Source organism: Aquila chrysaetos, chromosome 11 (genome assembly GCF_900496995.4).
Source record: "Aquila chrysaetos chrysaetos chromosome 11, bAquChr1.4, whole genome shotgun sequence".
Classification (NCBI taxonomy): Eukaryota; Metazoa; Chordata; class Aves; order Accipitriformes; family Accipitridae; genus Aquila; species Aquila chrysaetos.
The window spans coordinates 305194-328041 of NC_044014.1; the positions used below are offsets into that span (position 1 = coordinate 305194).

The 22848-nt window shown below is 40.1% G+C and overlaps 1 protein-coding gene across 3 annotated transcripts in view; it reads right to left on the reverse strand.

The window, feature by feature from the left end:
• Window positions 1–22848, reverse strand: part of INPP5A (inositol polyphosphate-5-phosphatase A) — a 262748-nt gene that overhangs the window by 60277 nt on the left and 179623 nt on the right. For all 3 annotated transcript variants that reach the window (XM_030030829.1, XM_030030830.2, XM_041127108.1), the window contains exon 9: window positions 18758–18842. In XM_030030829.1, coding sequence (XP_029886689.1) covers window positions 18758–18842 — 85 coding nt within the window. The remainder of the gene's footprint in view (window positions 1–18757; window positions 18843–22848) is intronic.

Consider the following 22848-nt stretch of genomic DNA (forward strand, 5'->3'; position numbering starts at 1 on the left):
TGCCCCCCTCCCACTCTTCACTAAAAAAGCCTTTTGGGCTTTGTGTAAGAAGAAACTAATTTGATCTCCACGGTCAGACTGTACATTTAAGAGATGTTTTACGCCCTACAGGATATAGAGAACCTCTGTGGCGATGTATTACCAAGACAAAGGTGACGACACTTCACAGACGTGGCATGCACAAGACACATTAGTAGCGGTCCTTCAGTCCTTAGGCAGGATTAGTGAGAAGCAGAATGGTCCCAACATCATCACTTCATCCCCTCAACCTTTTCAGCAGATAGGTGAAAGAAACGGCCTTTGAGTAACATTTAAAATAACACTACCCATCTCCTCTCCTATGCCTTGGAGACATAAAGCTTAAAATAAAGCAATTCACTACATACCGATTAGCTAAATCTAGAGACAAGATGACACGGGGTATGTTTGTGTAGTCGGTACAGATGGGTGAGGAGTCCCTCCTTCAGATCTCACCTTGCAGTGGGACTAGCAGGCACGATCCCTGCTGCGCTCTCCAGATCTGAATTTGCCCCTCGTTGGACAGACACGATGGCTATTAGTTGGGACAAAACTATATTTTGGCTGACTAATGTAGTTTCTGTGACAACCCATCTTCTTTATGTGACAAGGACGTTTGAGCAGACCAAAACAAGACAGCCCAGGTCTGACCTTGAGGAGTGCAGGCGGGTGCTCGCACTGCGGGAGGAGAAAGGCCCAGCCCCTCCATCTTCTGACAACTTATCTCCAGTGCGGTCGCCGCCATTGCCCACGCCACAGCAGGGGGGACTGCCCGCCATCGCACAGAACACATAAGGTACAGGAACATTACCAACATTAGGCCCTGGAGCCTCAGTCTGCCATCAGGAGGGCAGGGTGACGTGCTCTGCGGGGTACATGGCTGCCGCTCAGCTCTCCCGAGCCCTGGGAGAAAGGAGGAGCCGCTTGGGCAGCTGTCTGCAGGCTGAGGGCGAGAGCGGGGCCACGCTCCGCCGACAGCTCTCACCCGCTTCCCAACGCGCCCAGCCCTGGCCAGCACTTCTCAAAGCGCCGTTTCCCTCCCCGCTTTTCACAGCTCATCGTCTGGCTGCGCCAACTGGAAAGCGTATTCTAAATAATTTATTCTTCACTGTTCAGATGAATTCCTAAATCCTACCCTCCCTCTAAAAAAATCTCTCATTACAAAGTACCTATATTAGGTTTAAATTATCCACAAAGATCAGAACGGGTGTAACTGAAAGGGGTGTGGGGTGGGGAACGACTGCTTCAGAGCCACCCGGGGCTCTTTACGAGTGGCTGGAGCACTTTTACCTGACCTTGAAACACTCGCATTAGAAAAAATGGGATTTCAAAGTATTAGCCTCTCTTTTCAATTTTTTGTTCACTCATAGAAGGAAAAGAAAATCTCGAAAGGTCTCAACTTAAGAAAACCTGCATTATGGCAAGAGTGGCCAGGAAGCTTTTCATACTTTTTAAAAAAAAACTTTTTTTTTTTTTTTTTTTTGAGAAGGAGCAACTTAAAAATTATAACAACTATTATAGCTGATTTGAGATTCCTGGATCATCATTTTGCATATTTTGCTTTGAAATGCCAAATTCTCATCTCAAATTGGGACTGGGAAAAATGATACCTTAAGGGAAATCCTATTCTGAGAAAGATAAAATTATTGTCTGAATTATCACTATTAATGAAGGTAGATTTGTGGATACATCATGTGGATGGGAAAATCAACCCTCTTAAAATTAATACTGATGTCTATGCTAATTTAAAGTAAAATTGGGACTTTCAAACTAGATCCATTTGCTTGTAAGGTGATCTTAATGCAGAGAGGTCCGAAGAACCCGGAAGAAAGAGAAACAAACTAAAAATCTAAGTCTGCCAAGGAGCTTTACATGCATGCCCACATCATAAGGCTACAGTCCAACATAAAACGTACTGAACACCTTTATCTCGATGACTTCAAGGCAGAGATCCCATTAAGAACCAAACTCAGGAGAACCTATATTCGTCTTGCAAAGGGCAATTCAATAACTCACCGATGAGTAAGTATTCAACTGTGGAAATACATAATCATGTTTTTTATTTCTGTAATTTGTATGCATGTCTGAGTGGGATGGAATCAAATAGAAATAATCTCAAAATGGATTTATTGAGTGATAATTACATATTCAGAAACAGGAATGTGTTACAAAAAAGGAAAGAAATGGCACAGGCAGGGGAGTGAGGGCTACAAAGTACATGGAAGTTAGTGGGAGTTTGCTCTGTTAATGGAATTTGGTTCAATTTCTAAATACAGTTGAAAAATTTAGTCTGGAACGAGACTGTTCTGGTATGTGTTTTTTTAAAAAAAAAAAACAAATTGGAGGATTTCTTTGACTAAAGACAGCACATTTTATTTACTCTTTGTCAAGCCATTGGGTTTATTTCCATTAAACATGACTAATATCTTGTTTTATTTAAGGCAACTTCACCTGGATCTTGCAAAGCAAGAATGAATAAAGTTTCTAACAGGTCAAAAAGTTGAAACTCTTCAGATACTCTATGCCTGAGTGTTGCTACTGATAACAGTAGTGTCTTTTTGTCATATACTATACTGTCAAGGCATGACGGGGTCCTGGGGCCATTACTCATGGATAAAGCAGTAGTGCCTAAACTACTTACCACTGGAGTCAATAAATACCTTTTTTACCCGAAAAGTCTTAAGGAAAGCTCTTCCTCTCCACTAGAAAAGCAGGACATTGAGTATGAGTTTCTAGTGGAGCTGAACAAAGCAGAGCAGCTTTCCAGCAACTGCAAGGCCATAAAGCAGCATTGTGGTGTGACGATGGATGTGGAGCGATGCTGTGTCTTGCAGCTCACACACAAACCAGTCTGTCCTGTGGGAAGATGCTGCATTAACTGTGCCTCTATGAAAGGAGACGCAGTAGCCATCTTACTCAGAGAGCTCTTGTACCATTGTTGCATACAAAAACCCAAGCCATATGAATCTGAAGATTTTCATCTGTCACTACACAGCAGTTCAGATAAGGTGGCCTTAATTATAAAGGAAACAGAAGTGATCAAGATTTGAATTACATGCCAAACGATTTAATACAACAGCAAACAAGTGTCTCTACACAAAGGTGTTTGCTACCTCACTCGTATAAACGGGCTTGCACAAATAAGCTTTATATATTTGAGGCATTGCAATTTGTCCATTCTCCATAAGTACTACTCTATTTACTACTAGTCAGTGGTAAGGAGGTCCCATTGTAAACTTTATAGCAATGATAGGGTTTTTCTTCCACCAACACGAAATGTGTGTCCAAATCTAAATAAAAATAAGGTTTTTCTTTTTTCATATATATATATACACACACACACACACACTGGAGTTCCTCTGTGTAGTATAGAGGCAGATATGATCCTGTTTCTTGATTTTTCAGATGGATACCAAATTCTTCCTTCTCAATTTTGTTTTTGGTAAGCAAGCAAAATATCTTTCTATACAATACAGTTTATTTTTGACAAAACTCCTTCTAGGATTCCATTTACGACAATGAAAATAGGTATACATATGCTTTTGACATACTGCTGCAAATATGCAGAGTGCAAGCTTTCTTTTTTCCCCTCTTCTTTTATTTCATACCATCAATGGGTGCCTTTCAAATACTAGTATATAATTCGTCCATAGATGTTAACATTTTGTATTATGGTAACAATGAGGAATAAACCAAAATGTAAAAAGAATGCATTTTTTTCCAGGTCCATCTATTTCTTCTAAAATGACATAATTCTTAGATGGCAAAAAAGATATTTTATAGCATCTATGCAGGTGATATTTTGCCTCAGTTGAGCTGATGAGGTTTTATACTAGATATAAGTAGAAAAAAAATTAATAGGTGGCTTCAGGTAAATATTTATTACAGGCTTTCACTATGAATTACAATACTCCATTTAATTATTCAAATTACACCTGCTTTTATAAAAATAATTTTCAAGTCAGGATATTATTAATGGTTACTTATATGTCTGTTTTTCTAGCTACAGTCCCTGCAATATGATGAGCCCTCTTACCCTAACTTAAAACAACTGTTTTGATTGCTAACGCTTAAAGATAAGCATGCAAGGAAGTGCGTCCTGTATTCTGACTCAAACGCTTCACGTGTTACAGGTGCAAGACCCTAGGCACTGTCAAAAGGTTTGGCAAACAAATGTCAGGATCTGTTTCTTGATGAGTATGTCATCAAGCAGAAATGAACCTGCAACCCTATTAAGAGAGATGAGCATTGTTAAACCTGGGAAGGTTGCAGCGGATACCTGGGATCTGGCATCAGTATCTTATTAACTGTAAGCCATTGTCAAGACAAATTTTCTACGTGCACTTGAATAAAGTCTCAGCCTCTTGAAATAGCCAAGTTGAGGAAAGCTGCAAGGTCTCCCTTCAGATGATTTTGGCCGCTTTGTCAGGAGCACTACTCCTTGTGCTACCAGGTATCCACAAGCCCTTGATGAAAGACGCACGCCCTCCAGGAGCTTCCTTCTTCCCCCTCCACCTCTCCCCTGTCATTTAGTGTATAGGGCTCATCTCTGAACTGGAGCCATTCAGAAATGGAGTTTGTCCTCAGAAGCCCCCACATCCTCAAAGCCGGCCTGTGGGTCGGTAGGTATACCCCTGGCAGCAACCGGCCACCAGCGAGAAGAGGAGGGATTCAGGCCCCCCCCCAGTGCTATCCATCACCATCACTGTCAGCTAGGTGATGAATGGCAGGTGTGGCAGCAGCCAGCTCTGGCCCGGGCTGCTTGGAGACAGGCGCTGCTGGTACTGCTGTCACCCGCCGTCAGCCGGTGCCAGCTGAGCCTCCCAGCTGCCAGTTGCTGCCACGCAAGGCATAAAACATACACTCTGAACAATCACAGCAGTGGAGCCCAGCTTATAGGCTGCATTATTAATTAGTTTAATGACGCTCAGCCCTATTAGAAAGCACAAGATAATTGTATTTAATTTGTGTACGTTTTAATTACAGCCCAAGGAGTGCCAAATTTGATCAACCTATCATCTTTTCTGTTCTGCTCTGTAACCGTGTTTGTATTAATTTGCATCTGAAACAGGAGGAGCTGCTAAACCCTACTGGGAATAGAGTTCCTTTTAGTTTTTAAACAGTGTCATCTTTCACATCGTGATGCTGTGCGAGACCTCTGCCTGCTGATAACAGTGTCATCTTTTCCTGTAGCCACAAATTAAAAGCAGGTTTACGACCACATGCTACTAGACCCTCCAGGGCCCCAAAGAAGGCAGCCAGAGAACAATTCATTCACTCATCTCTCCCCTTATCCATGATGGAAGTCGAAACAATTGCATCATTTAATTTACTATTGCAACTAGGATATGGCTCATTGGCCCCTCGTTGTTTTGAAGATGGATTTAATTAACCTCCTATGAATCTTGCCAATAAGCGTGGCAGCATCAGTATGGAATGGAAGATGTCAAAAAATCAGCTGCAGGGATGGGTAATCAGTATTTCACCAGCTAGCTCTGCTGAGAGGACTTATGACTACAGAGTTTTGACCCCAGTGGAAAGCTAAGGAACATATTGAGTTAATACACCACTGACTTACCTCTGGGAATCTGAGCTCAGGGTTGACTTAGACTACTGAGAAAAAGAGAGGTAATTGAATAATTCCTAATAGCCACATATATCTTTAATGCAGAAGCCATTTGCAATCACTGGAAAATAAATAATTGCAATTAACTACACTGTTAAGTAAATATACAGTCTCTTGGGGAAGCAATCTGCATGCTTTTATAAGTCTGGCTACAATATGAAACTCATCACAATGTCTATGAGAGTAATTTATAATGAACATTTAGCAGGTGCCTCAGATGGGTTGCTGCAATTTACATTCATTAATAAAACTGTCCTTATTAGACCTGAAGTTTTATGCATTTTAATTCAATAAATCTTTATTACATTTTCATTTTACACAGGATTTTGTTTCCAACGTTTCCTAGAATTAGTTTAGCTTGTAAAGAAAGTTAACATCTTTATGAGACAAAGTTATTTACAATGAAGTATTTGAGAAGATAAAACTAATTCAGGATCTTATGCACATTTCTAACTGGAATGAAAACATTATCTGAAGCTTGTAAGCTATTAAGAATAATTTATTCCATGATATGCAGGTTTATCTCAGAAATAAAACAATGTCATTCTTCTTTTGTAAGGATGGCTTAATATCACTTTACTGAAGGAAGAAGGGAACCCTATTACAGTTTTAAACCAAGAGCCACTATGGAGCAAAAGAACACATTAATCGAAGAACACGAGACAGAAAGAACAATTCCTTTCATATGTGTAAAAAAGGGCTCTTTTGCATGAGTTGTAGCACTCTATCAGAAGCTTTCCTTCCTAACTATTTAAAGATTTAATAGGACATAACGAGGTTTTGATAGTCCTGGTTCAGTCAACATTTAGTCAAGCTTTAATTAATTTGCTACTTTTGTAAGAAGGGGTCTGCTTGCGGTAACATTTGCATACCTGTGCCTCTTTATTTTGTCCTGCTGTAAAAGCTACAGGGAGAGTGTCTGTTCTTTTCTCACTTACCACAATAAACTACTCTTCAGTGCAGCAATCAGCCAAAAGACACATACCTCATCTCAGAAATATCTAAAGAAGTTTGTTTTTTTTTCATCTGTGAGTCAGATTTTGAGCAGCTTAGGGGCATAATTGCAATGTTAAGACGTTGTGCGTGAAATAGCACTTTTGTTGATCTAAAAAGATGCATTAATCAGCTTCAGTTCTTGCAGAAGAGGAAGGACAGAAGATTAGACTTACCAATGTTGATGTAAGCCTAGAATAGGTAGAAATAGGTTTCTTAGCTGTTGACAGCTTTCATTGTGTCAGTACTTCCAACCCTTCCAACTATATTCAACAACTCATGACTACAGAGCAATAAGGTTTGAGATCAGCCTCAAATCACCTGAAAATGTGTATTTATTGCTGTCTATATTCAGTATCTACTCTGGCATCACACAATAGACTACGAAATGTGTACAAGACATGAGTTTCACCTCTTACAGATTTTGTGTCTCTAAGGAGAATAAAATAATCTAATTATATGCCCAAACACCAAAGCCTGGTATACAGGTATTTAAGTTACACTTCATAAACCAAACTATCAGTAATTTCACATCAGCAATTCTTGACCACATTCTTTCTCATACCCTTATAATTCAGAAAAAGATAACTTTTCCATATACTTTTTATTTCTTGTTTTAAGACCTTATTTCAATATTTGTTAAATAAGAACTGGAGAAGAGAAGAGCTGTAGACATTTCTGATTTCCATATCCCAACCAGCAAATGGAGATACAGGGTGGAGATGTGGAACTGGGTGCAGAACCTTTAGAAGGAGGGAGAGAAGGGGAATGAGTAAGCTGGAGAGAAGATTGGGAGAACACACCCACAGGTAAGATAAATGTCTTGAAGTGAAACAAAAGGTATTTTTCCATGGCCCGGAAGGCAGAAATCAGACACCAATTCAGGACTGGGATAAGACAGCACCCATGTACACAGTGATGGCTGAGAGTTGAGATGGGGAATCCTTACCCAGGCAGTTAATCCAACATACAGATGTTTGCAGGCTCTTGTCCTTAGCAGTTGTGAGCTCATAGCCACATCTGATCCAGCTGCTGGAAACATTCCCTCCTTCCTTCAACTACTGCCACTTCATGTCATTTCTGAAGCCGTTCATGCACTGAGGTGCTTGGGATGTCATCTGTTCACCTTCTTTCTTAAAATATAGTTTTGCTTTCTGTTAGCGATTGCCCATTTCTCATTTGAGCCAAGACTTCTGCAATTTCAGCACGAAATTGCTATGCAGTTATTAATTTTCTCATTCTGCTCCATGTGCAGAAGGAGAAATCAGAATTAAAGCAATGAAAAGAAAGACTGCCATCTTTTTCATATTTTGAGGCTAAGGATTTTTTTTTTTTATAAAGGGCCTTCTTCATGACTTAAAATGGTTCTACTGATGTGTAGCACCAGATAGCTGTGATGCCAGTTACATACGTGAGACTTCTTTTCATTTTACCAGTGAGAAAGGATCCAACTAAAAAGTTTTCAGCAGTCTCAGCTACTCACATAAACCAGATGTGCAGCAGTTACAATGTGTAGGTTGATACCCTGATATTCAGAAATTATTTGGTACATGAACAGCATGCTGGGCTCCATTAGGAGCTGTCAGTAGGTCAAGGGAGGTGATCCTGCCCCTCTACTCAGCACTGGTGAGGTCACACCTGGAGTACTGGGTCCAGTTCTGGGCTCCCCAGTACAAGAGAGACGTGGACACTGTGGAAAGAGTCCAGAGCAAGATCACAAAGATGATGAACGGACTGGAGCATCTTTCATACGAGGAGGCGATGAGGGAGCTTGGACTGTCCAGCCTGGAGAAGGCTCCAGGGGATCTTATTCATGTATATAAGCACCTGATGGGAGGGAATGGAGAGGACAGAGCCAGTTCTTTTCAGTGGTGCCCAGTGACAAGACAAGAGGCAATGGCCACAAACAGAAATGCAGGAGGTTCCCTTTGAACAAGAGAAAACACTTTTCTACTCTGAGGATGACCAAGCACTGGCACAGGTTGCCCAGAGAGGTTGTGGAGTCTCCACTGTTAGGGATATTCTAAACCAAACTGGACACGGTCCAGTACAACCTGGTCTAGGTGACCCTGCTTGAGCAGGGGGTTGGACTAGATCTCAAGAGGCTCCTTCCAAACTAAATGACCTGTATTCTGTGATTAGGTCTGTTTGAAGATCTGTCTGTTTGAAGATGCAAGGTATGAACCAGCATTAGCAGACAGGGTCATAGTCTAGTTAGAAAAGTAAAACCAACCTAATGATTTCCAACTGTAATTCAAGATCCATGAACTTGAAAAGAGCACATGTCCTAAGCACAGGTTTCCAATACATATTCTTTTCTATTTCTGAAAATGCCTTCTAGTTCCCCCATTACAGATTTGAAACACGAGCTATTTTGTGAATACTGTGGCCAACATAGTCCCTGTATAACCTTTGTGATCATTAATGTTGTATTTTCCTTTAGCAGTGTTTCTCTGCAAGTGCATTACTATGCTGAAATGGTTTCAAAGAACACAACTTGCATAATCCCCACTTAAAACATTTTCCAATTTAATAATTGTAATCACATTTTCTGCCATATGTATTGGTTTTGTGTGGCAAGGTTTTGGTAGCGGGGGGGGGGGGTTGTTACAGGGGTGGCTTCTGTAAGAAGTTGCTGGAAGCTTCCCCTGTGTTCGAGAGAGAGCCAATACCAGCCGGCTCTAAGACGGACCCGCCGCTGGCCAAGGCCGAGCCAATCAGTGATAGTGGTAACACCTCTGGGATAACATTTTTAAGAAGGAAAAAGTTGGGACAGGCGGTATTCGGCAGCCGGAGAGAGGAGTGAGAATATGTAAGAGAAACAACCCTGCGGACACCCAGGTTAGTGAAGAAGGAGGGGGAGGAGGTGCTCCAGGCGCCGGAGCAGAGATTCCCCTGCAGCCCGTGGTGAAGACCATGGTGAGGCAGGCTGTGCCCCTGCAGTCCATGGAGGTCCACGGTGGAGCAGATATCCACCTGCAGCCCGTGGAGGACCCCACGCCGGAGCAGGTGGGTTCCCGAAGGAGGCTGTGACCCCGTGGGAAGCCCGCGCTGGAGCAGGCTCCTGGCAGGACCTGCGGATCTGTGGAGAGAGGAGCCCACGGAGCAGGTTTTCTGGCAGGACTTGTGACCCCGTGGGGGACCCACGCTGGAGCAGTGTGCTCCTGAAGGACTGCACACCGTGGAAAGGACCCATGCTGGAGCAGTTCGTGAAGAACTGCAGCCCGTGGGAAGGACCCACGTTGGAGAAGTTCGTGGAGGACTGTCTCCCGTGGGTGGGACCACACGCTGGAGCAGGGGAAGAGTGTGATGAGTCCTCCCCCTGAGGAGGATGAAGCGGCAGAAAACAACATGTGATGAACTGACCGTAAACCCCATTCCCCATCCCCCTGTGCCGCTGCGGGGGGGTTGGTAGAGAATCCGGGAGTAAAGTTGTGCCCGGGAAGAAGGGAGGGGTGGAGGGAAGGTGTTCTGAGATTTGGTTTTATTTCTCATTACTCTGCTCTGGTTGATTTGTAATAAAGTGAGTTAATTTTCCCCAAGTTGAGTCTGTTTTGCCCGTGATGGTAAGTGGTGAGTGATCTCTCTCCTGTCCTTATCTCGACCCACAAGCTCTTTGTTATATTTTCTCTCCCCTGTCCAGTTGAGGAGGGGGAGTGATAGAACGGCTTTGGTGGGCACCTGGCAACCAGCCAGGGTCAACCCATCACACCATACTAAATGGAATAGTATTTGTGGTCACAAACCCCAAAATCGCCAAATTACTTCAAATCACTGAAATAGATTATGTTTATAAGGAAACAAACAGGAAATTTGTAGCTATGGAAATTATAAAACACTTAAAATAGTAAGTATCATTATCATATGGATTTACTAAAGAAAAAATATTTCTAAGTTTTTAATTCATGAAATTGCCGAGGAAAATTTATAGTCATAGGTAGAAGAAATGTCACATACAAAGTTTGTTTTCTGAAAATACTCTTAAAATAAACTGTGTTAAAGAGAACAATATCCCAATGATTTAAAAATACTTAAGTACTTCAGATGCCATGTTATGCTGTCTAGAACTACTGACATATAGCAGATGGTTCGCTTATCCTGCACTGAGTTCAGCAGGACCTGCAAGGGCTTACCACTTGGCTATGAATTAAATGGATGCAGCTGAAATCTTAAATGTATACGTATACACATCTGCATGTCATCACTGCCTAGAAAAGATAACAATGTCTGGTGCAGTTTTGGAAGGGAATTGCGTATGCCCACGACTATATACACTTTACTTCTTCATGCTATGTCAGTATTTTTAATACAATTAAAAGTTACCAATTTCTCCTGAATGCTCACTTGTCAAACCAAAAAAAGCCAGAATTTTAAAATGACTACTGTGTTTGTCACAACAAGAATGTGCAATTCTTACATGCACTTTTCCTGATGTATTCAAAGCACCTTCTGCAAATAATACTTAGCTGAAAAAAATACACACACACACATATATATTTGCATCTGACAAGACAGCCAGATGATTAGTGATGGCACCAATATTGCAAGAAGACAGCAAGAGCCATATCCTGCCAGATGACCTGTTTTTGTTCAGGGAAGCACACCTATAAAGATGAGAAGGTAATCAAGTCTCCACATCCACCCACAGCCTGACCACCTCACTGAGAATCAGGTTTCCAAATCAGTGCTAGTTGCCTAATTAGCTACTAATCTTTTTGATGACAATTACTTATGGGTCATTTGTTGACTGGAGTTTGCAAACATCCTAGTTACTGCACAAAACACAGGACGCCATAATGAAACAAGTTGAACTTAAAATATTTCTTCAGATTTGAGTAAGATCTGAATCAATTACTTAGACGTAAAAAGCTTTTCATTAGCTTTTTTTTTTTGAATGAAAGATGTTTGTTCAAAAGAGAGAGAGAGATGTCTTACACGAAGACGTCCATGTTTTGTAGATGAAGACATCATAGCAATAACAGGGAGTGCTCCTTGAACTTCTGCTGGCACAAGCACACTTGATAAAGACATGATGCCACCACTGCCTTTTTCAAAATAAAAGACCATATAGTGCCAAGACTGTATGATCAAATGAAAATTCTGTGATTCACTGTAGTATCAGCAATATGGTAGGAGCTAGAGAGTCATGCTAGAATGAAGTCGTTCCTATTTTACTAGGTAATAGAAAGTTAAATGGTCAGAGGTAGCAGAGAGGCACAGTGCAAGTGAATGACGGAGCTAGATATGCAACTTCTTTATGGGTAGTTATTACCTTTTAAAAAACATTTAATCAGCCATTCCAGTTATGGCTTATCAAATGGCTGCTTGGCAGATGTCTAGAAAGGAAATATCTTGGTTGAATGTAACCCATTAAGTAGATAGGGTAACAAGCACGAATTCCTAGTTTTCAGACAAGGACTTTGCTTCTTACTCTGCAGATAGAGCTTGAAAGCTTTTTGTAGGCCAGAATGACTGGAATCCCGAAACAGCATTTCTGTTGCTACCTTTATAAATGTTCATATATGATACATTTTATCCCTCTCCAGCTTACCAAGTTACTATCAACTCTAACAAAATGTCCTTTAGCGGGGGAAAAATGAAAACTGTTTTTTCTGGATACAAGTGAAGGTTATGGTTTACCCTGAGCAAATGGATTTTGTGATTAATATGACTTTCTCCTAAAGACCTATGTTTTGCATACTGAACTCTATATTCCTAAGCTGCAATTCTTGGAATTGAGGAGCACACAATTATCCTTCTTCTTTTCTTGAAAGTACAAGGAACTTTAAGGGACTTTTCAATCAGCAGTCTCAGCCAGAAACAGGTTTTTTGTTCCAAAACAGACAAAATAAGCCCGTATTATTAAGCCTGATGGTACTTTCCTAAGATGGACGAATAGGATCAGGAAGATTTATAGGTAAGAGTTTCAGTGGATAACTGATTTTTTAAAAATATGAAAATACTGTAATTCTCAAAGATTACTATAGACTGTTAGTATGGCCAGCTGACAGCAAAAATACTCTTCCTTGGTCTAGACTTGAATGGTGATTTAAATAAAGCAAGACTGGTAAACTGACTCACTGAGATAGAAGGAACAGAAGGAGAAATATTTCTACCGATGACCACAGCTGAAGCTGTGGGCTGCGATGCTCGGGGGCTGGTGCAGGGAAATAGTGAGAGAAGGGCAGTTCCTGACTGACACACCGCATCAACCACCAAGTTCCAGCAAAGTGCTTGGGTAAACGAGAATGGGAACTCTCTCTTTTTTTTAAACATCTGCTCTAACAAACAAAGGGGAAAGGGCACCTCTGCATGTTAAAGACACAAAATGACAGCCCGCGCAGGATGCCACTGCGTAGGCAGCCCTACAAATTTACTGATGGGGGTCATGACCCTCCTGCTTGCACTTCCATAGATCCATGTGAATGAGGAGGCAAGGAGAGATTTATGGGACCGATCCTGCTTCCACATTTACACTAGCAAGAGTTTGTAGAGCCTACAGAAAATATTAGATGCTAGTAAGCTGTTTGAATTAAAAAAATATATATATATATAATGGTGAAAGTGGAGATTAAAACGGCCTTGGAGCCATCACAGTGCAAAACCCTTTGTGGTCTACAGCAGTAACAGCAGATGACAAACTGGTCGCTCTCGGGGACTGACAGAAGAGAATCAACTTACTTCTTCCATGTATTCACTCACAGTAACTCCATTTCTTTAATTTCTCATATCAAACAAGAATAACCTGTCCTCCTTGGTTCTTTGTATTAAACCCCCTCATTTTTCCCTCCCCAAACTTCAGTTCCCTTCTTACCCTGAACGTGTTTCAGACGTTTCAGTATCCTAGTTTTATGCAGTTGACAGACAACTAATCTTGTTTAATTTCAGAACCTCCAAGCATTTACCCTATTACCTTTTCTGAAGAACCAAAACACTAACTCATAATAATTTTTAAATTTCTGGAATATTCTTCAACTTCAGTATACCTCATTGCTGCTGCAGATTTCTTTAAAGTCACCTCATCAAATCTCCTTTCAAATCAATTTTAGAAGATAATTTTCCAGAAATAGAAAAACTACCTTTGTCACACTCACTACTATAAATCTGCAATGTATTTCTGATAGCAGCAAAGATTACAGTGACCTATCTGTATTATCTTTAAAACACAGGGAGAGTAGAACTTTTGGAAAAATTATAGGAGAACTATCTTCTACACAAAGAAACATCACAAATTCATGTTTCTGTGAAATGCTGTGACAACACCTGTATTAGAGACATTGCAGAGAAGCTGATACATACTGGAATTCATAGTCAAACTAATATAAACGTTTATAGTAATTTTTTATAGGTTGTGAACACTTCCGTAACATGCTGGGAATAGATGTGCTAGAAGATACCTGGAAGCAGTGGGCAAATAATTAGAATGCTGTACCACCCAAAAAATCTAGCACTGAAAAAAAAATCAGTAGGCAAATCTTTGAGTTTAAAGCATAGCAAAAATACTCAGCCAACTTCGCATATGTAGGATTAACTGAATTTACAAAGTTTATTTTTGGAAACACTTCTAGCATGAAGAATGATGAACTGAAGATGTTTAGTACTAAATGAATGCAATGCCAGCAAGACATATCACAAGCAGCAGTGCAAAAGTGACTGTAATTTGCTGGACTGAATGGGTCTACAATGGATCTTCAAAAAGGTGGTGCCTTCTACGAGGCTAGACTGCTAACAGAAAATTTTCTGGATGTTTTACAATAACAGTGGCATTTATCTCCCTTACAGAGAGGGACTGACCTCACAGCTCAGCTACGCAGACCCAGCAGGATGTGTCAGGATCAGGCCCCTGATGATGCCACCAGAGCAGATCAGGAACTAACTCAGCATACGCATTAGGAAGATTAACTCATGCTACCTCAGCAATAGCACTTGGCCATTACAAATTTGCTGGTGCCTTAGCTCAGAGGCATGTTGTTCAGGATGAGAGGCACCTCCTACCACAGTTAGGTAGGTGTTTGCGAGCTGAACGCAGCAGACAGACCAGAGCATTCCCTGTTTCTTGCCATACAGCTCCTCGTCTGCACCCACCTGAGAAAAAATGACAGAAAACCCTCCAAGTAATTTAAAACACGCAGTGACAGGAGCAAGTAAAGTCAGAGGGCTAAGCCTGGAACAGGGTCACCTAAAGCTCACCCTGCAGCAGAGGCCCCAGGGTGAGCTTGGCCAGGGCCAGGGCCAGGGCCAGGGCCGGCAGCCCGGTCCCCTCTGCGGTCCTGCATCCCCATGCCGGCAGCCTGCTGTGCCTCCTGGGCCAGCACAGCTGGGGCAGCTGTCATTAACAGGATAACGAGCAAAAACCTGCACCTACAGCATCTGAAGTGTGACAGCAGATCCCAGTCAAGAGACCACCAGATTGAGCCACTGATTAGGTGTGTGGGTAATTACGTAACGAGGCAATGTTTATTCTTCAGCCTGTTGATGCAGTGAGCCAGACTGGTGATTTGCCAGGGATTTAGCTACAAGACAAACTTCTGAGGCTTATTACTACAGCAATACTGAACATTTATAATCAACACTTAGTAGCATTCACACTTCCGTATGTTTATTTTCAGGTAAACAGTGGCTGCGGGCTTTAGCCTGTCCCATGGAGAGGGTGGCATCAAGCACGCCTTACGAGATCTTGCAGCCAAAGCCAAGATGGGGCGTCACTGGCAGAGACCTGGCAAAGGGACCCCGATGTCCTCGATGCCTGGCACACACCCAGAGCATACAAATGTCTGAGACATCAGGAAAAAATCTTGTGGTTCCAAGTCCTCTCATGCTCCCTGTATTTTGAATCACACATCAGCCCAAGAAAACTAGACTAAAATGGAACCTTATCATTAGCCCTTTTCAGGCTGAGGACAACTTTAAAATGCTTTAAATGGATGAGCTGTAGGTATTTCTCTGAACATCATCTTGCCAAGCTACAAATTATGCTCAAACTATAATTCAAATCTACTATAAACCAACTGTATTTGCTATGGTTGTTATGCTACAGACGTCCTATTTCTTTCTTGCCAGTTTATCCCTCTGGACAACGCCCTTGTTAATGCACACATGGATCTCAGAATTGCCAGAAGCCTTTACCTGTTTTATTGATCCCCCCCCTGGATTACTCCAACAACAGTAAAGCAGATTTTCCTAGCAAGGAAATCAATATGACTTTAGATTAAGGTTCCCATAAAATGTTTAATAAATTATATATTAATGATTTATTGTCTATCAATTATGAATTAATAAGCACAACGTTTTCGGCATCTGACTTAGCACACAGCACTTCAGTGTCTGGACTCCACATTTGAAACAGCTCTCAGATTCTCCCTTTCAATGGCTTAATTGAGAAATCCTTTAGAAATATACTTTATTCTTTGTCTTTGGTATAAGCACAGTCTATGTTTCCACCACACATGTATTGCTCGTAGCATCTTAGTGTCCAAGCCTTCAGCACACTGTGGTCTCAAGAGGGAATTTAAAAGGTCAGCAAGAAAAGCAGAGATAAATTTAGTAATATATACAAAGATGACAGGTCAATGGATTAACCCTTAAAATCCGTAGTATTAACTACACTGCTGAATAGTCGAAGGAATGGCTAACATCAGTTTGCATAGGCACACGTTTAAAATGCCAGAAGGGACCAAGATATTTTTTGGAGTGTGAGGTTCCTACACAAGCACAGGCTAACACTTTGGCTGGCACTGAGCATTAGATGAGCAAGCACCTTTGGCCATTCTTGTTCCATTCTGTTCTGCCACTGCCAGCTATGCACGGCCTTGGTGAAGGCACTCTGCCCGCTGCCAGCTTTGGAAAAATGGCACAGTTGAGAAATGCCATTTATAAACTAGTTTGTGAAGTGATTTGGGATTGGATCTTATATATTTTATATACAATCAAACCATTTGGTCCTATCTAGAATAATTCCTGCTAGAGGTGGCCTGTAACTCTGCCCTTCCAAATTATACTTTAGAAACTGATCTGCCTCCTAGGAGCCTAGACTTTATTGTCAAAACAGAGTGCTATATGCTTACTATTGATTCACTCATGACTGTTCTGGTGTTACGATGCTGTCAAAGACACACTGCCTGTACTATCACTTCTGTGTAGTAAACTGCATGAGACAACTATTTCTTAAATCTTTTGCATCTTCTGACATACCAGTTTCTAAACTACCAAATGCAGAAGACTACAAACAAACTTAATATGACTTTAACTGTGCATACGTTACAAGTGGAAGTTTCTAGATCAACTTTAATTATGTTTAATTAATGTTGCAAAGTAGCTGGGTGAAGTTCTGGTTAATGGGGTATGCTACTCAAAAAAAGCAACAGAAAATGTGTATTATTCTAATGCTTTTTACACTCACACATGCATGCACCTTATCTAGGAAGAATGGGTAAATGAATTTGATTCATCTTCAAATTATACCTTGTGTGCTCATATGCAACAACATTGATATTGGTAAAGCATTCATAAGAAGAAAAGTACTGTGTCAGGACTAAGAATCACCTGCACTCTTACTACCTGTTGTGCAGTTCACTCAGTATGCATCATCTATGGTTAGTGACATTATTTTGTTAGAAGTGGATCACTTTGAAACTCACAGATATAAATGTAGGAATCTTAATCTATTGGTAATAAAGAAAGCATTCTCTGCAGTTTCAATCCTGCAGACTGCTAGGCAGTTAGTAAGTTAGGAAAAACTTATAGCACCCTTCATCAATACTGGGTGTAAGAGATAATTCTGCTGCAGCATGATTGATAGAGGTGTTCTCAGGCAGGAGCATTCTCAATAATACTATTGCACTACTAGTGAATAAAAAACAAACAGGCATAATATTTCAAAAACAAGTGATCTATAAACATTGATGATAACTATGGTTACCGCAGTGTAGCAGAGCAGGATTTCGTCCTTAACATATGCAGTATAAAGCTGCATATTCTGAATCAGTGACTTGAGTTTCATTTCAATTATGCTTTGAGTTTGTTGGTTAAATGACTGCAATGTCTAAAGGATTCCAAGAAGCAAGTTATTAGCTACATACGCAGTGCTGAAATGTCAAACTCCTGTTTTTCAACAGATGAAGGACTAATCGTCACGTAAGGAAGGAGAACTGCTCCGCACCTCTATGAGGGGTAGCCAGCCTTTGACACACAGGCCACTTACTTCCCGCTGCTTGATTTACAAAATAAAAACTTTTGGTTTAGAAGATACATGCCTACCCTCAAGGACACCAAAAAGACACTAGAGTATCTCTGAGAATTAAAGGGGGAAAACCATGAGATTAAATTGGTTTTCAACCTGGATATTATTTCTGACCCCATGTTACCCGGAGCTGAGCTTTAGCAGGAAAGTCAAGGTAATCTCAACTCATGATGAAGGTTTACCGCATTCTTTTTGGCTTTATACAAATCTTCCAGTCACCCTTCCACACTGAGATGCTACTATCACAAAGGTTTGCACAAACATCTGCTTGTATTTTTAAAGTGTGGAGTTCTATCACAGACATTTAGGAAATGTCTCTCTTTTTTTTCCCCCACAGAGTAGAAGTATAAACCAGCACTTACTCCACTTGCAGTAAGCAATTATAAGATTCACTGTGAGCTATAAACATACGGCAAAAGTCACAAACAAACAACCGAAATGTGGTATCCTGTGCTGAAGCCCGAAGAGTTTTCAAACAAGGAATCTGCATGCCTGCCAAAAGAAGAGACTCCTGCATGCATTGTGAATACTCCAGGTCTCATCTTAGATGGGTACCCACACTTTCTCCTTGCCATACACAGGAACATGAACAGGTGGCATGGACTCTGCAGTCCACCGGCATCTACCGCCAATATTCACTTTACACACTACTACTGAGAAGAAATGCAGCATGTCAGCTGTATTTTTCTTAATTGCTTCAGCAGATTCACAACAGTGATTTTTAGTTACCTGTCAGATGTTCCTGTTAAAAGTATTCTTAGCTAAGTCTGATGTCAATATTAAGATTAGTTTGTTAAGTCACTTTTAGCTTTTCCCCAGGAAAAAATATTTGAGAAATAAAACCTGGTGGGTCTACAACAGAAGAAAAATAAAAGTCCTACCTCTACTACTGCTTTGGCATCCAGTCTAAAGTTGAAATCTCCAAAGACAAAATATGAAACTTTCTCAAACCGCTGATCTATAATTCTGGAAAAAAACAAAACAAACCTGTCATTCAGCTTTAAGTACATGCGAGGGTGCACAAATACACATATCTTACCTTCTAAGCACAATCTCAGAAGTAATTATTGGAATGATCAAAACCACCAGTTTATACTGGAACAATATGTTAACCATGTTTTTGGGCTGATTCTTTGCTTAGGCAATTGTATCTCGAGCCCCAGTAAAATAATGCATTTGATTCCCCCTGTCTGGCTGAAAGAACAATTTGGAGGAAAGCAAGCTTGCAGCAGTTAGTACAAATAATGCAGAACCAGCATTTGGGCATCACGGAAATCTTGAGGGCATCATGGAGGTACTTCACACCTTTGAAAATTCAAGTGTATGGCTTTGGGCTGGGCAGCAAAGAATTAGGAACTCCAAATTAGTGATGAGTTCAGCATCTACCTTTGAGTTTACTTATCTGTATGATTGTGATCATAATGCTTACCAGTGTTTGTTAGTACTCTAAGAACTATGTGAAAAGTGACATGTTAGGGCTAAACATTAATCATCACATCTGGAAGAGACTGATCTATGAGGTTTTGCCTGGCTCAGTTCTCTGAAAGACAGTTCTCTTTGTTCAAAGCAGATTTTTACTGAGGTTGTAGCTAACACCTAAAAGGTGATCTTTCCACATGTGGAGTAAAGATTGACCTTTTTCTCAAGCCTTTGCTCAGTACTAAATAGGGAGATAAGGCATTACTGTTTGTCTTTCAAATCTTGTATAATTAAAAATTGTTTATATTATTAGCTTATCTATTATTAACGACAATTGTCTGGTACTCCTAACTGTGCAATTTTACATGCTTCCAGAGATCTTGGCATTTGGAAATCCACTGATTCACGCTTAATTTCAAAAAGGAATCAATACAATTAATTTCCTCTCAGTAGCTGAGGAAGGTCTGAAATACCTGAAAAGCGGCTGCTACAGCTACACAGAATATACACAGACAGAAGGCACAAAAAACTGCAATGGTATACTAGATGTACAATATATAAGAAATAAGGAACAAATGCAAGGCAATACACTGTGTACATTCTGGGAATATATAAATACATAAGTGTTACGATGCCAGAAACCCCAACTGAGCCACAGGCAGAGACCCATATGGATAGGTAAAGGATTATAAAGTAATGTACAGTAAGTAGGCTTCCTGGAACAATACTGCCCAGCAAGGAGGCATTCATTTCAAATGGCTTTAAAAGTTTTAATATATTACATCCGTTTAGACTTTTCAAAGCTATAAAGAAAGATACAACATTGGATTTACAGTGAGATACTGCTTCTCCTCTTAAAAACATCTCACATTTTTAGTCAACAGTAATCTATTACGTAAGGAATATTATTCTAGTGAAAAATTAATGTGCATCGGACCTAAGGTAGTAATCATTTGAAGCAAAATCTCTTGCAAAGACTTATCCTTTTCTGGTATGAAAATCTCCAAATCCTCCATTCAGCTGACAAATTATTGCAGGTACTGTTAATAAATATTGTCTACTGTCAGCTCCCAGCAAGCACTGAGAAAAACCTGTCACTCTTGACCTGTACATAACATTAGTTTGATTAGTGCCCTCGTGGCACATTAAAGGAAAATGAGAACTCAAAAGTTAAACCATTTACATTACCACAATTTGCTAACACTATCATTGCAAAATCTGATACACAACTTATGTATAAGAAAAACCAATTTTGCTTTGCCAACTTTCCTGATTCGTATCTTAGTTTTGGCTTTGCCCATTGCCATTTACTGCTGACAAAGAAATGACAGATATTGCAGGAATGACATCAAGGTCTAGAGAAGGCCTCTTAAAACAAATTGATATTATGAGAATGATGCCTGTGATTGTATTATGCAAAGACGGATTTTCCAAATAAACAGACTATTCCAAAAATAGCCAGTAAAAATGTCTCCTAACTGATGAATAAACAGCTGATTAGTCTGCTTCTGATCAATTAATTAAAATTCAGTAATTTCATAGTCTTGCACATTACCTGATTTAAACACGATTTGCACACAAATCAATGCCAGCTTTACAATTGATAATTTTAACCAGTTGCTCCCCTTGTAGTTTGTCTTGTTGGACATTTTAGAAAGGCCGTCTCATGACAGACTGAAGCAAAATAGTCTAAATGTTAGTTCTCAAGAATGATGCTTTAAGTGGCTTCTGACATATCTCTTTTTCACAGGTAGTGAAATTTAGGCATACAATAAAATTAGCAACAGTGGTACAGCAAGGGATATACATATTTATCTACTTACTAAATGATCTGGGATACCTGACAATAAAATATGCTTTAAATGACTCAACTTAATACATGTATGTAACCTACTGTCCTTGCCATTGAAAATTTGTATTAGTTTAAGAGTTCCCAAATCTTAGAATTAATTCAGCAATTTGGTACTCTGATAGCTCTGTTTTGAAATACTTACTGGTGTCTACAATTGCACTGAATCAATGGCACAAGAACTAATCTTCTTGATTGTGCTTTTAGAATTAGACTCCAAGTTAGCAAAGGAGATGGCAATAAAGAAGAGTACAGCAGTATTTCCTCCCCAAGGAATATGCAGGAAAAACATCCGGCACTGGGGGGACTCGGGACAGAAACTGAGTACTACAAAACACTGTGAGTCTCGCCAGGACCAGGGACATGCAGTGAAGGTGTTGGGACTGGAGCAAGATCTAAACAAAAGTGTTCCATTCCTCCTGTTCCCGTGTTCTGAGCTACAAATATACACAGTTCATCATGTGTACAAGTAAATGAGAACTCAGAAGATAATTTTTTTTTTTTTTAACAAGAACGAGTGCTTGTAAATGAACCAGGAAGGCTACAAAATGTGCATTATTCTACTTTGCTATTTGTTTCTATAACAATGCCCTTCCTTTAACCATGAATCAAATAATCTGTTAAAAATGTTGCCATGCATCAGTCAACGGAGTGATAAATCCGAATCATATAAAAAGAATGCAGCCAACCTATGTCACTAGCATTAATCTTATGTTTTTAGTGGGAGGGCCTAGTGTCATTTCCTTTAGCTTGTACTTGCTGACTACCAGATTATCCCGAAAGGCTTCAACATACTTTAAGGATCTATTCTTTCCTGTACAACTTTTCTAAGTAGCTTATGACAAAATAGGTGACTCAGGTAAACATTTCATGACTATAGAGAAGCTACAAATATTTCACTTCCACAACTCTATATGCAAGAGTAAACAAAAGATCATCAGTGCCTTAACTAGCTGTGCTGCTTGTTGTGACCTACGCAGGGCCATCAAGAGATGACAAGCAATCAGGATGTATCCAATGCTTGAATACAAATAGAATAGAAAACTTTCCAGATTACAGCTCTTCTTTTCCAGAAACAGAAGTCTTCCCTTTGAAAAGGTTGGAAGAATACATTTACTCTTCTAATCCTTTGCGCTTGCTCTAGAAAGTATTGTTTACGAGAAAAGAGTTTATTTGTACTTTGAACATACTGAAGAAGTATCTTTGACTTCTGTGCATTTTGGAAATCAAAATAACAAATTCAATATGGCAAATAAGGACCATTAGAAAAAAATGCACGCTTATGACTGGGTTTACTGATGACCTTGTTAAACTTTAAAGCACGCAAATATAAATGACATAGACAATTTCTCTTCTACTAGTTCCACAAACACAAAATTTTTAATTTGCATCAGGAGTCCTTGACAATAGTATTAGATTCTTCACACTTAGAACACACTACCTTAATTATTTTGCCAGTTTCAAACTAATTCTACATTTTTAACTGATGGCTCTACAGTTAAAGTCTTCTGGACTGGTTGGGTTATTCTCTGTTTCTTTTCAAATTTTGTTGTATTTTTCAGAAGAGGCAGACCACAAACAGTTTTTGAAATAGAGTTGAACAGCTTTTTAGACATGACAGGACAGTAAAAGAGGGAAACTCTCAAGCAATTGCAATTTTCAAGTAAAGTTTACAGTCAAAGTTAGTTACATGCTTAAATGTTT